Genomic DNA, 17,167 nt, shown 5'->3' with positions numbered 1-17,167 from the left:
TTGTTGATTGAGTGAGTTTGAAGTTTGGTAAATTTCTTTTAATTATCATTAATCCGCTCACTGGATGAGGACTTAGATTTGTACTGTATGATGTTCAACAGTGAACATCATCATTAGTTCATTCAATTAGCAAATATCTATGGGTGTTTAATACCTGCTGGGCACCAATTTGAACAATGAGGATACCACAGCGACAAAAAGACAGAAATCCACACCCACGTGAAACTTACATTGTAGTGGGAGAAGAGCATCAGCAAATAATAAAAACGACACACGTCTGAGGAGTCAGAAGTGCTCTGGAGAAAAAATAGGGAGATAGATAGGGAAGGACCATGTGTATAAGGGGGCATTTAAAAACAAAACAAAAGAACAGGGTCTTACTCTGTCACCCAGGCTGGAATGCAGTGACACTATCAAAACTCACTGCAGCCTCCAACTCCTGGGTTCAAACAACCCTCCCACCTCAACCACCAGAGTAGCTGGGACCACAGTTCTGCACCATCATGCCTGGCTAAGTGTTGTATTTTTTTGTGGAGACAGGGTTTCACCATTTTGCCCAGCCTGGTCTCGAACTCCTGGGCTCAAGTGATCCTTCCACCTTGGCCTCCCAAAGCCCTGGAATTGCAGGCAGGAGCCACAGCTCCTGTCCCGAGGGGACAATTTTAAAGGGAGACGCTGGAGAGGACCTCACTGAGCAGAGACCTCCACAAGGAAGGCAGCACTGAGTAGCATCTGGGAGAGGTCCTTCCAGAAAGAGAGCAGCAGGCTCACAGGGCCTCAGAGGCATGCCCTTAGATAGTGTGCCCAGAGTGGAATAAGCAAGGAAAAGGATGCTAGGTGGGCGAGCCGGTCAGAGAGGGGCATTTGGGCTGATGTGACTAAATGGCTTTAGATTTCACTTTGAGCTGGCCGTCTTTGGAGAACTCTGGAAAGAGATGTGGCATTGGAAATGATTTTCAAATAACCTCACTCCAGAGACTAAACTGAAGGAGGGCACAGGGGGATGTAGAGACAGTAAGTGCAGCGACTGCAGGAAGCTCCAGGAACCCCTGTGGCTGCCCAGACCAGGGCGGAAGCAGGACACAGTGGTGGTCTCAGGATCTCTCAAGGTAAAGGCAACTGAAGGTGCGGACAGGATGAGTGTGGAATGTGAGGGGAAAAGGAGCACCCCGGACGCCTCCAATATCTGGGTCTGAGCCACTGAAGGAATAGAGTCGTCGTGCGCTGAGAGGGGAAGACCAGGAGAGGATCAGGACAGGAGGGAGGCGGTGATGGTGGGAATGGGAAGTTCAGGAATCAGGTTTTAAGCATGTGACGTTTCAAATTGTTTTTATACACCCGAAGTAGTGTAGGGTAGTGTAAGGTAGACAGTTCTTGCCCCTCTGGGCACTTATATCCTAATGAGGAAAACATCCAATAAACAACAAAACAAAGAGGTAAGATCACATGTCCAGCAGTGACAGGGGTTTTCGAAGGTGATGAGACGGTGAGTGGCAACCACACAGGTGACCAGGGACAGCCTTTGTGGCCAGGAGACATTAGGGCCGAGACCCGGGACAGAGGACAGCAAGGCAAAGTCTCCAAGGAAGGAATGAGCTACGAATGTTGGAGGGACAGAAGGAGACCAGAACACAATGACCAAGAGGGAGGAGGGAAGGGATGAGGGGAGGTGGCAATGGCTTTTCTTGTGTGACACCAGAAGGCTTCCCCCCAGCCTGGGTGGTTCTTTCAATGTGAAGGGAAGCCATGGGGAGGTTTTACAGAAGGAGAATGTGGATATCTGATTTCCATTCTTATAAAACGGAAATGGGGGCCAGGAGCGGTGGCTCATGCCTGTAATCCCAGCACTTTGGGAGGCTGAGGCGGGCGGATCACTTGAGGTCAGGAGTTTGAGACCAGCCTGGCCAACATGGTGAAACCTCGTCTCTACTAAAAAATACAAAAAGCCTGGCGTCATGGCGCATGCCTATAATCCCAGCTACTCAGGAGGCTGAGGCAGGAGAATTGCTTGAACCCGGGAGGCGGAGGTTGTGGTGAGCCGAGATTGTGCCACTGCACTCCAGCCTGGGTGTCAGAGCGAGACTCTGTCTCAAAAAATAATAATGAAATAGAATAAAATAATAAAATAAAATAAAATGGAAATGGAGAATGGATTCGCTGGAGAGGGAGACAAGTGAAGCAGTGGGTAAACCAACTGGGAGTCTGCGGCAGTTGTCCAGCCAAAATACTACATGGACTTGGCCAGCTCAATGAAGATGGGGTAAAGCCAGGAGATTTGAGACCTGTTCTAGAGGGAGAGACAACAGGCTATCCAGACTGGGTGAGGAGATTAGAGAAAGAAGAATCAAGGATGCGCTGAAGTTGGAGTGAGGCTGGGAAAAGATGGCTGGCAGCCCCTGAGAACAGAGAACCCAAGTTCTCTTTGGGTCATGTTAAGATTGAAATTGATGAGGAAGCAGGAACAGAGAATACATATCGGTACTTAAAAAAAAAATGTTAGCTCTTCTCCCTCCCTCCTCGCTGCGCCTAGCGGAAGTGACGCAAGGTGCACCGGAAGTGATGCGAGGTGTAGCGGAAGTGACTGCCGCCATGGTGTCGTGCTGTGACGAAGGGAGATGGCATTGTAAACGCCGGAGCGAGGTTCTGCCTACCCCGAGACTGCTGCTGTTCTGAGACCTGCAGGTGAATGCCCCATTACCATGTCTGACCAGGAGGCAAAACCTTCAACTGAGCATTTGGGAGATAAGATAAAAGATGAAGCTATTAAACTCAGGGTTATTGGACAGGATAGCAGTGAGATTCATTTCAAAGTGAAAATGACAACACCTCTCAAGAAGCTCAAGAAATCGTACTGTCAGAGACAGGGCGTTCCAGTGAATTCCCTCAGGTTTCTCTTTGAAGGTCAGAGAATTGCTGATAATCATACTCCAGAAGAACTGGGAATGGAGGAAGAAGATGTGATTGAGGTTTATCAGGAACAAATCGCAGGTCATTCAACAGTTTAGACATTCTTTTTTTTTTTTTCCTTTTCCCTCAATCCTTTTTTTATTTTTTAAAATAGTTCTTTTGTAGCGTGGTATTTAAGACGGAATTGAAAACAGGCACTCCATCTCTTTAAAACATCTGGTAATTTGAATTCTACTGCTCATTATTCATTATTGTTTGTTTTCATTATGCTGATTTCTGGTGATCAAGGCTCAGTCCTCTTCATATTGCCCTCTCCTTTTATAAAAATTACGTGTGCACAGAGAGGCCACCTTTTTCAGGACTGTACATTTTCAGATGATAAGATCGACCAATGCAAGTGTTCATAATGACTTTCCAGTTGGCCCTGATGTTCAACCATGTGATTGTTTCACTCCTGGACTGTGACTTTTGGTGGGAGATGGAAGTTTTTTAGAGAACTGAGCTGTGGAAAAATGACCTCTCCTTAACAACTTGAAGCTATTTTTAAGATTTGAGGGTCTGGACCAAAAGAAAAGGAGCATCAGGTTAAGTCAAGATGACAGATAAGGTTGAGAGTAACGACTAACTCCAAAGATGGCTTCCCTAAAGAAAAGACATTTGAAGATTTTTTTTCTTAATCTTGTCAGAAGATCCCAGAAAAGTTCTAATTTTCATTAGCAATAAAGGTATACATGCAGAAATGAATACAACAGAATACTGCACTTTTTTATTTGTACTTTTTGGCCTGGGATATCGGGTTTTAAATGGACATTGTCTACACCAGCTTCATTAAAATAAACAATATTTGTAAAAATCGTAAAAGAAAAAAAGTCAAATATTTCCTAGATACACAGCAGTGGAAAAATCAGGAGTATCCAGCTTGATGGGTTTTCACAAAGGGACACCTCTGCACTCCCTTCTATCACTTCCCCAGCAGGGTAACTACTGCCCTAGTCTTAAGCAATAAACAAGTTTTATTGGCGTTTTTAAACCTATGATCAGTGGTAAGTGAGGGCATTTGCCCAGAATTTCTCAAAAAATTACCTCAGTTGAGGCCGGGTGCAGTGGCTCACGCCTGTGATCCCAGCACTTTGGGAGGCTGAGGCGGGCGGATCACGAGGTGAGGAGATGGAGACCATCTTGGTCAACATGGTGAAACCCCATCTCTACTAAAAATACAAAGATTAGCCGGGCATGGTGGTGTGTGCCTGTAATCCCAGTTACTTGGGAGGCTGAGACAGGAGAATCGCTTGAACTGAGGAGGCAGAGATTGCAATGAACTGAGATTGCACCACTGCACTCCAGCCTAGGTGACAGAGCGAGACCCCATCTCAAAAAAAAAAAAAAAAAATTACCTCAGTTGGCTGGGCGCTGTGGCTTATGCCAGTTATCCCAGCGCTGTGGGAGGAGACTTTGAGGCTAGGAGTGTAAGACCAGCCTGGGCAACTTAATGAAACTCTGTCTCTACAAAAAAATTTTTAAAAATTAGCTGGCCATGCTGGTCCATGCCTGTAGTTCCAGTTACTTGGGAGGCTAAAGTGGGAGAATTGGTTGAGCCCAGGAAGTTGAGGCTGCAGTGAGCTAGGATTGCACCAGTGCACTCTAACCTGGGCAAGAGTGAAATCCTCGCTCTTAAAAAAAAAAAAAAAAAAAAAGTTAGGGGAGGGTGGGAAATACCTTACCTGTTTTTTGGGGTTTTTTTTCCTTTTAGATTGAATAAGAAGGTTTTGTTTTGTTGTTTGGCATGGAGGGGGTGCTTGTTTGTCCTTATCCTCCTTCCTGTGGTGAGGCGCTGATGCAGAGTGTGTGTGGGGTCTCCCCTGGCCCCTTGGCTGGTAGAGAGCCTCACGTCCCACCTACTTTTTCTTGCCTCGCAGTCACAGGGGCATCAAACCACAGCAACAGCTATAACTGCAAACCTGCAAACCCTACTCCTCTCAGTAGCAAGTTCCCTCCTGCCCATCTCTTCCCTTTTGAGGTTCTTTTTTCTGGTCCAATCCCAACAGTCAGCTCTTCTTAAGGAATCATCAGTTTATAGCTTTTGCAGTGTTCATTTAAATGTTTTAATGCAAACACAGCCAACCTCATTCTATTCTGAAAATTCATTTCTCCTTTCTCTCTCTCTCTCTCTCTCTCTCTCTTTCTCTCTCTCTCTTCCTCCCTCCCTCTCCCCGTTCCTGTGATTATTTTTTTTGGAAATAATTCCACACACTTTCTGCCTCCATAAACCTCTGACTCCAGCAGATGGAACAAGGCTGCTATTTCGAGTCAACGGAATCAACGGACCAGCTAAAAGTGGAAGGCAAGTGGTACACACTGCAGTTTCACCCTAGTAGGTGACGTGGCAACACCCACAGAACAAAAGATTCACCTTTTTCATCTATTTTTACTTCTCAGGAAGCCCTAGTCCTGTCTTTTAATCAGAGAACTGTTTTCCCCTCCTTGGCTCTGCACACATGTTTTCTGTATAATATTAAAAAGTAACCTGTGAGTCTCCCACATCCTGGTATGCTCTGGATCACAGACCACATTTTTTAAACACATACACCACACACACACATACACACCACACATGACCAAAATCTGTACCAGCTGACTGCTGGCAAAGTAAAACTGCATTAAATTTGGCTCGCTTGCTTGCTTGCTTGCTTTTTCTTCTTTCTTTCTTTCTAACAGTTTGATTGAGACATGATTTATATATCATAATATTCATCCATTTTAAGTGTGCAATTCCATGTTTAAATTTTTTTACAGAGTTGTGTATTGGCTATTTCTTCTTGGAAGTAGGGCCACTGGGGAAACTCTTGACCCGAAGGCCCCTCTCCCCACTTTGAACACGGACCAGTAAATAGCAGAGAGCAAATTCTGGTTCACCCCCAAAATAGTTTTTATTCATTTCATTGTGCCATTAACAGCTTACTTCCTGTGTTTTGATTCTGAGCTGTTCAGAAGCCACGTTCTTAGAAGCCACATTGCTTAGTTTTTACACCATCAAGAGATTTCTTTTGTGTTAGAGGTGTTTTTTGTTTGTTAGTGGTTTATTTAGAGTCTTCAGCTCCTTGCTTTATCTGCTGGGCTAATTAGATTTGAAATGAATCTTTGTGGCATGACAGACTGTACAGAAATATTTGGTATTCAGAGCTAAGCTTAAACATTCATAGCATTCTTACTTTTGAAACTAGTGGAAAGGAAGAGACTTCGAAATATAGGTAGGGCACAGAGGTCTAGAACCTTTTCCTAGTATTAAACTCTTATTGTATAATTTGACTTTAACTCTGTGAGTCTCCATTTTCTCATCTGAAGAACAGGAATTAAAGTAAACCACTTCAGGAGATTAGCCTGAGGATCCCATTCATGTGAAAGCACCTAGAACAAAATTGATTTTTTAAAAAACCATCAATATTCATTGAGTATGAATCTTGAAGAACTTAACTAGTGGTATAAGAATTCTGTTTGTCAGGGTGCATTAATAAAAGCATAGTGCCTTCTGTTAAATGAGGATGTACTAGTTTAGTTACTCACTCAATGAATAGGTCATTACTTGCTGCATGCCAGGCACTAGGGAGGGAATAGGGGACAGGCAGACAGTCAGGTGGAGGCGATGTTCACAATATGGTTGTGCAAATAAATAAGTATAAATTGTGCAAGGGTTGTTACAGAAACTTCTGGGAAGTGCATGTGCGTGTGTGTATCTTTAAAGCAATTTAAGAGAATGTGTATTTTGTTGATAAATTTATGCCTATAGGCATAGAAAAATTTTTCTGGAACAATCCATGAGAAATTAGTTACAGGAGTTTTATTTTTATGAAAGGAACTAGAAAAGTACATAGGGGAACATCTGCACTTTTTTGAGACAGAGTCTCACTCACTCTATCACCAAGGCTGGAGTGCGGTGACTCAATCTTGGCTCACTGCAACCTCCACCTCCCAGGTTCGATTAGTTCTTCTGCCTCAGCCTCCGGAATAGCTGGGATTAGAGGCATGTGCCACCACGTCTGGCAAATTTTTGTATTTTTAGTAGAGATGGGGTTTCACCATGTTGGCCAGGCCGGTGATCTGCCTACCTCAGCCTCCCAAAGTGCTGGGATTACAGGCATGAGCAGCCGCAGCCTAAACTTGTGTCTGTATTATTTGTTTGTTTGCTTGTCACTAGGGCTTCTCTGATCTGTAGGCTGGCTGAAAGGCCATTTTTTATTTTTTTTCTTAAACTTTTCTGTACTGAAAACAAGCCTGTTATTTAAGATGGATAAATGATTAACTCTTGGAAATATAATTTGTTGTGTTAAGCCATTTAAACATTAAACATAATATTATTATACTTAAAAAGACAAAGGTCATTTATCAGAGTGTAAGAATTCATCAACCTACACCAAACTGTTACTAGCCTGCTCTTGCCTACAAAGTTTGTCCAGGCAATAATACTTTTATTCAATAGATATTTACTCAGTGCCTATGGTATAACAGGCATCCTTCTGGGTCTTGGTAGATAAAGCCCTCAGCGAGTCACAGCCTGGATTCTAGTTGGATAAGCTGGACAATAAGTAAGTCAAACAAATATATAATAAGTGCTATGAAGAGTGACCAGGGGAGATGGAGGGTGCTTTTTGTTTATTAAACAGAATACATTTTGGAGTTGCATTCACTGCAAATGGAACAGTCAGGAGACCTGTCCGAAGAGATACCATCACAGCAGAGGCTTAAATGAAGGAAGGAAGATGTGAGCCCTGCAAAGGAAAGACGGTTCCTGGCCAGAAGGACCTGAAAAGACCCTGAAACAGGAGAGCTCAAAACCAGTCAAGCAGAGTGCTGAGCTCAGGACTGTTTGTGATGCTATTCTGTCCACCTGTGCTATTGCTCAGGACAGCTCATAATTCAAAACATTTTTTAAAAAGTAAACATGAAACACTCATTACTATTATTACCTTTATGATTATAGGACTTGGAATATGTGGTTCTAGGCATGACTTCTCTTTTTTAGATCTATAATAGTTGATGTAAACTATACCTACTAAAGGAGCAAAGATGTATCTTATATGCCAAAAAGAATTTAACTTTTTATAGCCATATTTATTTACAGTCACTACAATAATTTTTAATCTATTATCCTTACAAAACCTCATAAAATATACTTTTTAAACGATTGCAGTACATGTCTGTTTTCATTCATTGCAAATTAAGTAAATGTTACTTCAAGATCATAAGGAAAAATACTCAGAGACAAACAAAAAAGGACAGTGAGACACGTTGTTTTCAGCCTACTCTAAGGTGCCCACCAGTAGGAGGAGCACTATGGTAGGTGAGTAAAACCACACACTGTTTAAAAAGCAAACACAAAAGCCCAGCCTTGGTTCAGTTCGCTCAACTTCCAACTGTGTGGCTTGGAACGCACCTTCCCACGGAGGCCCTCACCTGAAAATGAAGGGCTGGCTATTCCGTGATCTCTGGGTCCCTTGATGCATTATTTCCCTTTCCTTTTGTCTATTTTAAATTCTAACTCTATGAATTCTGACTAAAAGTACTATTTTGTAACCAGTTGTTTTCATTATAACTGGCTGAGCATTAAACTAACCTCTTCTTTTCTCAAGCAGGAGTCTGTGGGCAGATGGTTCTCAAGTAGTATTTCCCAACCAGAAGCCATCCCCCCCATCTCCCCTTCTTGGAGACACTGGCAACGTTGACACTTTACTTTTTTTTTTTTTTTTTTGAGACAAGGTCTTACTCAGTTGCCCAGGCTGAAGTGCAGTCATGGCTCACTGCAGCCTCGACCTCCCCAGGTTCAGGTGATCCTCCCGCCTCAGACTCCTGAGTAGCCGAGACCACAGGCACACGCCACCACCCCCAGCTAATTTTTTTGTAGAGACGGGGTTTTGCCATATTGCTTAGGCTGCATAGTTATATATAATATGTATACTATATTATATATAAAATTATATTATATAGTGTATATTCTACATGTTATATGATAGATGATATATATCATATAGTATGTAATATATATTATATATCATGGAATATATGGTACATAATATATCATAGTATATTATTTATCATATAGTATATATAATACTATAATACTATATATTATAATATAGTATAATATAGTATGATATATAGCGTATATGATCTATGTCATATGCTATATTCTATATATTTATATTTATGTATAATTATATTTGTATATAAATTTATACATTATATAATATATAACATTTACTTTAGTTTTATATATTTTATATACAAAAGATATATTATATATAATATATGATATATAAATTATATATAATGTATGATATATAAATTATATTTTATATATAAATAATAAATTACATATAAAAATATATATAATATATTATATATTATATATCACATATCATATGTAAAATATATAAAATATAAATATATTATATAATATATGGCATATAACATGTTATATATAACATATAAAATACATATTATATATAACATGTTATATAATATGTATTTTATGTTATATATTATATATAACACATTATACATGATATATGTGTATATATAATATATGTGTGTGTATATATATTTTAGAGGCAATGTCTTCCTACATTACCCAGGCTTGACTAGAACTCCTGGGCTTAAAGGAACCTCCTGCCTCGGCCATCTGAGTAGCTGGGGCTACAGGTGAACCCACTGTGCCCAGCTCTCAATTTTCACATTTTTTATTTTCATGACTGTAGAGGGAACAGCTACTGTCACCAGATACTGGTAAGCACCCTACACTGCCTGGGACAGCCGCCAACAATAAAGAATGTTCTAGTCCAAAATATTAGCGCCAAGGATGAGAATCTTGGATATAGAGAAATTGGGAAAAATGATGAGGGGAAAAGTGGGGGACCTTATTTACTGATGTTGTCCATGGGGTATTTCCCAAGTAAGAAACAGCAGACAACTTTTGCCTCAATTGATGGTGATTCTCTTCTGTTGATTGCTGTTTATTTTTTCCGAAGACTTGGGTGTGTGACATAAGTAATCCCATGGTAGCCCAGGGCACAATGGGAGAAATGAAAAATGGAAGGCAGGTTCAAACAGGCAGTGTGACTGCAAGAGTAACCTTTCTGTTCTAAGACTTGAAAAAGTTTTCAGATCCTTGGTGTACTTTATCAGCAGAACGTTCATCTGCATATGGCATTCAGAAGCAAACTAAACTTTCTTTTCCCCCCTGAGTCTTTTGTTTCCAAATCAATGGGAAACAAAGGATACCCCTGCTCCATTCAGGCAGTTTCAACGATTCTCAAATCAACGTGGGAGCAGTCGCTGGGCCATTTAAAATATAGAGTGATTAAAAAAAGCATACTTATTAACCTTGTAAACATTCTATAAAAGTACAAGGGGAACCTTTATAAAGAATAGCCAAGTGTCCTTTTTATAGAATAGCCCTTTGTACTTTGAAATGTTCATGTCTATAAAATAGAACTGGACAGACAAGCCTAGGGTAATGCAATTTCCATGTCTTCTAGTAATTGTTCCGTTAAAACATTATTTTTCAGCGTCTTAACACTCAGAAGATTAAGTTACCTCAACCCAAGATCAGTTCCACTTTAAAAAAGCACTTTCGACCCATATTTAACCAACCGTCAGAGAGGATTCAAAAGAGGGCTAATTGAGCACTGAGTGTTTGAAGCATTCAAATCAAGACCCAGGTTTCTTCTTGAAAACACCAACAGCGCAGCCTGGCAGGAAGCAGGGATTAGACAAGAGAATCGATTGAAACTTGCCTTCCAAACTGGAAGAAAAACTTTCAATAAGAAAGCGTGAAATTTGAAATCACTGCATGTTATATTATTCATCTTTCAAACTGCCTGCAGCCTTATCGGATGGCATTTTCTCCTCTTACCCCAGCTCTGAGCTGCCACTGTAATTCACCAAGAAACCCACTTTAGCAAGAATGACCCACCCTTCAGAGGGAAGTAGCCACCCTTAGCCTGGTTCTCTTTATCACTCTATTCTGTCCCCACTCTATCTGCACTCTATCTCTTCATTCTATCTACGTGTTTTGCAATTCCCTCTGGTATTCCAAGGCCAGTGAAATCACAGCCTCCAGTAAGGGTGCTAAACCCGAATATATTCACTGCTAAGCTGTGTTTTTAACCCTTTTCACCCACCAATTTCAATGTTCTCTTTAATAGGTTAGCTATGGCAGACCTCATCAGAATCAAGTTATGGGAAGGCAAGCTGGAAGACCTCACGGGGGGATTTCATGAAGAGAGAAGCCTGGGTGTTTTTCATCTAAATTCTTGTCCTCATCTCCCTTACCACCCCCAACAAATACAAGCAGCGGGAAACTAACAGTGATAATCAGTAATCTAATAAGCTCAGCCAGCCTCAATTTCTGTTGTTGTTTTCCTTAAAACAAACAAAACAAAACAAAAATAAGCATTCTGCCCAGAATCGAGAGAAAGAGAGAGAGAAAAGCTCTCTCCTAAAATCCCAGAAGTTTGCTGCCAGTGATTCAGTACATACCTGACCAAAAAAAAAAATAAAATGTTGCTTAACTGGTTTCGTTGTTTCAGCTGGCTACTACCAAGAGAAGTAAGTAAACAGGACCTTATCATTTCAGTTAAGTCTGGCTTGAGCATTATTTTCAAGTAAATATTTATAATTTCAATGCTATTCCATTGCTACCACTGCTGTCTTTGGATTGGACCAACTGAAACATTGTCTTGGATTAGCCCGACTCCATAGCAACAGGCCAGGAGAGGCTGCACCCTCCTTGCCTGTCCTTTCCGTGGCTGGGGAGGAGAGGCGGAGGTATTTGGTGACACTCGCCATCAGGACTTTGCAGCTCTCTTGCCAGATAGCAGCTGAATTAAAGAATATCCTTCCTTTGCCATTTGGGCTCCAGTCAATCAGGATTTTTGCTGATCACTTTGCACATCTCAGTGAATTTGACACACGGGCATTTTTTTCTCTCTCTCTCTTCATTCAGGAAGTGGAGAGCTGAGCCCTGAGATTCTTTCTGCTCCGATGATATAAACAAATTGTAGAGGAAGTCAAGTCAAACTTTCCCTTGCTTCTTTTGTTCTCCCAACTAGCAATTCAGAAAACAGAGCCAACTTTTCTTGGATGCCTTTTAAAGATTGCTCTTTAACTGGAAAGGCAGAAACCCTCTTGCTTTATTTTGTATCTGTAAAAACAAAGATTCTCCTAAACATATTTTGTTTTCAAAAAAGCAGAAATGCCCTAGAAGTTAAAAAAAAAAAATAGCTGTTTTCTGAGACTTTTCAAACCAAATTGCTCCTTTGTCATTACACAGTTACCTAATTGTTTTTTCTTTCCTTCACAAATCTCCAGGCTAAAATACAAACAAGAGAGTAATAACGATCCTTGCGTGGATAATAGCTAAACCTGAATAGAAGCTTCCAGGGCCCTAATACACAGCCAAGGAAAGCTAACAGTCATGATTCGATAAAGGTGCCTTGTAAGGCATGTGCCAGACGGAAAGGAGACACCATATCTGTGTAATCTACAGACACTGCTTTAAACATCACATAATTAAGTCCTTCCCATGGTGGTGGTTACTTGAAGCTTTATCATTAGCTTGTAAGATTTCATCTCTGGGTTTCACCCATGGTTCTGAGAACGAACATTTTCAAACCAGAGGCACCTGCTAATCCAGGAGACATACTCACCACGCCTATTCTCGTCCTCCAGTGAAAGAAGCTCTATGTGAAATGACTGAAGGGAAACAGAAGGGAATATGTAACAAAATATATATATGCAGGAGCAGCCCCGGGGTGGCTTCCCATGCTGAGTGTTCTATTACATTAATCCTGGCACAAAAGCGACAGCCACGTGGATATCAATATGCCTGCATTGTTTGTCTTCCATCGGCCCTCTCTGTACACAGAGGGGTAGCCAAACTTCATCACAGCCCTATTCTCTCAAGAAACATAATAGAATTCAAAGACAGGCTCGAACTGCTTCCTGAGTCTCAGTGTTCTCCTCTGTAAAATGGGATATATGGTGGCTGTGTCACATAGTTTAGAAATAATATGGGTATAGATATAGAGAGATTTCTCGGTTAATCCAATGTGTGGCTCCTGTTAGGTTCTCGATAAAAAATTGTTGTGATATTAAAATTCATAACACTATGTGAGTTCTCCTGGGTCAGGAAAAACTAGCATTGGTAGAAGCTCAACCTTGCAGTATTTGCAGTTATTTCTCTCAGAACACTTTTCCTCAGTCACGATCCTCTCCTCCCTCTTTATAAATACGCATATACTGTAGATATTTATAGACTAATAGATATATAAAATCCTTTATGCAAGTTGTAATTGACTGTGTAATTATTGAATAAACAGTGGATGAAAGGATAATGGTAGGTTCTGAAAGCCAGCTTTAATTCACATTTTATTTTATATTCATTAAACTGTTTATTTACTTGTCTACATTCTCCTCTCTGTTGATTATTTTCCAGGCATGCATTTCCCTCGAGCAATGATCAGGCTGAGAAAGTGATTTCATTTACATTGCAAGGGAGACAGAGAAACAAACAGAAAACCCAGAGGCCACGACTTCCCGACTTCCCGAGACTGCTCCAGAGTGTATGTATTGCTAGTAGAAGCTGTGTGCACCTCCACACCCCGGAACTATTTTTGAAGCTTTGATGTAGAAACACGCAATACCTACAGCGACCTTAAATTTCTGTAAAACAAATATAGCATGCATTGATGCAATTGCCATACATTTATAGAATTCAACAATTGCCTTCCACCAACTTTATCAAGTATCTGCTGCATGGGGGCGGTGCTAGGACAGAAACATAAGCAGCTCTGATTGGCCCATTATGCAGACGAAGCACATGCTTCAAGGACCAGAAAAGCAGAGAGAACACCGTGCTCCTGCGTTACTGGCCAAATGACGCAACAAGGAAATTCAGGAAAGTTAATTTAAGTTTCAACATACAGATTTTTTTGTCCCTTTGGAAGACATACTTTTACATTTTAGATGAGTTTTGTTTACATTTTTATTTGGGTACAGGTCTTGGGATAGTTCGGATTTGTGTTCAGAAAATTTTTACTCCTCCCCACTTTGGAGGAATACCCTTCCCTGACTTAGGGATGTTGGACTTGGCCGTGTGACTATTGGCCAGTGAGATGTTAGCAAGCATGATGCCAGCAAGGCCACTGTGGATTTGCACAGTGGGCCTGGCTCTGCTGCACTTCCAACATTGCCTTGAGATGCATACACATGCCTGCATCCAAGGAAGACGGAAGACACCTGGAGCAAACTTGGACTCAGCCCATAACTTGAAGCCCAGCCCGGACCACCCCAGGTCATCTAAACCCCAGCTAACTTGCAAATGTTTATGTGAGAATAAATAATTACCATTTTAAGCCACTGAGTCTTGGAGTGATTTTTTGCATTATTGTGGCAACAGCTGAGTAATGTAGGCCTCATAATATTTATAGGCTTTACTCTGGCCATGGCATACTAATACAGATCCTGGGGGAGTCGTAGTGGGGAGGGGGGTTGATTTTAGAAAATAATTCAAACTCTTGCATTACTGATTCGACTTTGTTTTGTAAATCAAGGTGAATCATTGCCTTTCATGTGCTAAATGAAATTAGATGCCCATAATGTTTCAGTACAGCAGCATATGATTAAAGAGCAAGAGAGATATGAGATACTTATTTTTTCATCTAGATAAAGCCTTCATTCCACAAATGCTTCATTCAGAAAATAAAAGTTTCACTTGTTAAAGGGACACTTATTCAGCTCTTTTGGGCTGGACCTTGAAGATACAGTTTTGAGTATTGATAACTAACTCTTCTCAAGTGCTTATGATGAGCCAGGCATTGTTCTTAGTGGTTTATCTGCGTCAACTCATTTAACCTTCAGAACTTAATGCAATAGTTACTATGATTGCACCCATTCTCAGATGAGAAAACTGAGAAGCTGAGAGGGGAAATGACTTACTCGAGCTTCCATAACTTATAAGTAACAGAGCCGGGATTCAAATCCAGGCCATCTGACTTCGGAGTACATGTTTTTTACCTATCGTGATAAGACATGTGTAGTTTCTATTGACAGGGAGTTTACAGAGTAAAGAGGGCAACAACTTTAAACAAGAAGATCAATCAATCATTACAAACCATGGGCAGGACCATCATGGAAAAGAGCAGGAAACTATGGTGAAGAGTAACAGGAAGGGTCAGGCGCAGTGGCTCACACCTGTAATCCCGGCACTTTGGGAGGCCAAGTCCAGCAAATCACTTGCGGTCAGGAGTTTGAGACCAGCCTGGTCAACATGGTGAAACCCCATCTTTACTAAAAATACAGAAATTATCTGGGGCATGGCAGCGAGTGCCTGTAATCCCAGCTACTTGGGAGGCTGAGGCAGGAAAATCACTGGAACCTGGGAGGCGCAGGTTGCAGTGAGCCAAGATCGCACCACTGCAGTCCAAACTGGGCGACAGATTCTGTCTCAAAAAAAAAAAAAGAATAACAGGGAGGACCTGTTTTAGATGGGTGTTCAGAGAAGTCTTTTCTTATTGTCTGAAGAATGATCAGAAGGAAAAATCGCTAGGAAAGAGAAGACTGTTCCAGGCAGAAGGAATAGCAGGGAGGTGAGTCTTGAGGCAGTCTACAGGTTGGTATGTACTCAGGACTGAAAAATCGTCATTGCTTCAGTGAGGCTGAAGGGGTGAGTATGTCTTTTACTTATTGCCATAGGAGGGTAGTTGGTCAGCAAATTTTTTGTACAGAGCCAAATAGCAAATTCTTCAGGTTTTGTAGGCCATGTAGCCTCTGATGCAATTACTGAACTCAGACATTGTCGCACAAAAGCATCCACATAGAATAAGCATAGCTGTGTTCCAGTAAAACAGTATATGCAGACACTGAAATGTACCTTTCAGTGTTGAAATTCCACAAACAGCAAGCATGTGTGTGAGAACACACAGGATGGTCACGGTTAGTGCATTTCCAACAAATCCGGTGGCCTCTCATGAATTTTTTTTTTTTTTTTTGAGACAAAGTCTCACTTTGTCCCCCATGCTGGAGTGCAGTGGCATGATCTCAGCTCACTGCAACCTCCTTCTCCCGTGTTTAAGCAGCTCTCAGCCTCAGCCTCTCAAATAGCTGGGGTTATAGGTGTGTGCCACCACATCCAGCTAATTTTTGTATTTCTAGTAGAGATGGGGTTTCACCATGTTGGCCAGGCTGGTCTCCAACTTCTGGCCTCGGCTGATCTGTCTACCTCTGCTTCCCAAAGTGCTGGGATTACAGGTGTGAGCCACTGTGCCCAGCCGCTTCTCATGTTTGATGCACCTTGACCTTTAACTCTCAGTGAGTTCTCTGTTGAAACAGAACACAGGTCACACCATTAAGAACAAGACAGAATTTTGAGTAAAAGTAATGAATAAGCAATTGGGTTATCTAATCATCCTGTTATTAAAGAGGAGTAAATGATAGAATCACCCAGAAAAATGAAGTAAAGTTCTTGTTGACTTGACATGATATATTGGCATTGACAAAGATAAAATAAAACACATGCTCCATCTTTACAAAGAGGATGGGGACAACAAGACTGGTTAATGAGTGTCATCCTTCAAAGAGCATTAAGATTAATTGGTGCCCAAGAAAACTTGAATTGCCCTGAAATCTTGGAGGTCATGTAAGAAAGAAATGTGATATATGTTTAACACAATAATCCTAAAATTTTATAATACCTGACCAGTAATAAGTGGTGAAGCCAAAAGAAACTTTTCAAAACTGACAATAGTAATTAAAAAAAAATTTCTTTTTTGATCAATCATGCCAGGCACAGTGGCTCACACCTGCAATCCCAACACTTTGGGAGGATCACTTGAGGCCAGGAGTTCAGGACCAGCATGCGCAATATAACAAGACCTAGTCTCTATCAAAAAAAAAAAATTGAATTAGTCAAGTGTGGTGGCTAATACTTGTGGTCCCAGCTACTCTAGAGGCTGAGGCAGGAGAATCACCTGAGCCTAGGAGTTGGACAATGCAGTTAGCATATGATCACTCCATGGCATTCCAGCCTGGGCAACAGAGTGAGACCCTGTCTCTAAAATTAAATTAAATTATATTAAAAATTCTGATCAATCATGATGGAGGAAAGACTAAATCCTCCTTCTCATAGTCAGTCTCTATAAAATAATAACCCAGTATTGTTAAAAGATAATTAAAGAGTTTGTAGCTGAAACATATAGGACAAAAGTAT

General features: G+C 41.1%; 1 protein-coding gene and 1 long non-coding RNA gene across 2 annotated transcripts; both read left to right on the top strand.

The window, feature by feature from the left end:
* Positions 1 to 2,553: 2,553 nt before the first annotated feature.
* On the top strand, positions 2,554 to 14,315 carry LOC129052156 (uncharacterized). Its single transcript, XR_008517024.1, has 2 exons — positions 2,554 to 2,682; positions 13,397 to 14,315. It is a non-coding gene; the product is annotated as an uncharacterized LOC129052156 (long non-coding RNA).
* On the top strand, positions 2,578 to 3,232 carry LOC100456690 (small ubiquitin-related modifier 5). Its single transcript, XM_054541877.1, has one exon. It carries the CDS (start codon positions 2,700 to 2,702, stop codon positions 3,003 to 3,005), a length of 306 nt encoding a protein of 101 aa, XP_054397852.1. The 5' UTR covers positions 2,578 to 2,699; the 3' UTR covers positions 3,006 to 3,232.
* Positions 14,316 to 17,167: the final 2,852 nt, after the last annotated feature.

Source organism: Pongo abelii, chromosome 21 (assembly GCF_028885655.2).
Source record: "Pongo abelii isolate AG06213 chromosome 21, NHGRI_mPonAbe1-v2.0_pri, whole genome shotgun sequence".
NCBI lineage: Eukaryota > Metazoa > Chordata > Mammalia > Primates > Hominidae > Pongo > Pongo abelii.
Note: the sequence above shows the minus strand (reverse complement) of the source record. Positions and strands in the feature narration are given on the sequence as shown.

What these genes read in the sequence shown, in the direction of transcription:
- LOC100456690 (XM_054541877.1), top strand. Translation starts at nt 2,700, where the DNA reads ATGTCTGACCAGGAGGCAAAACCTTCAACTGAGCATTTGGGAGATAAG.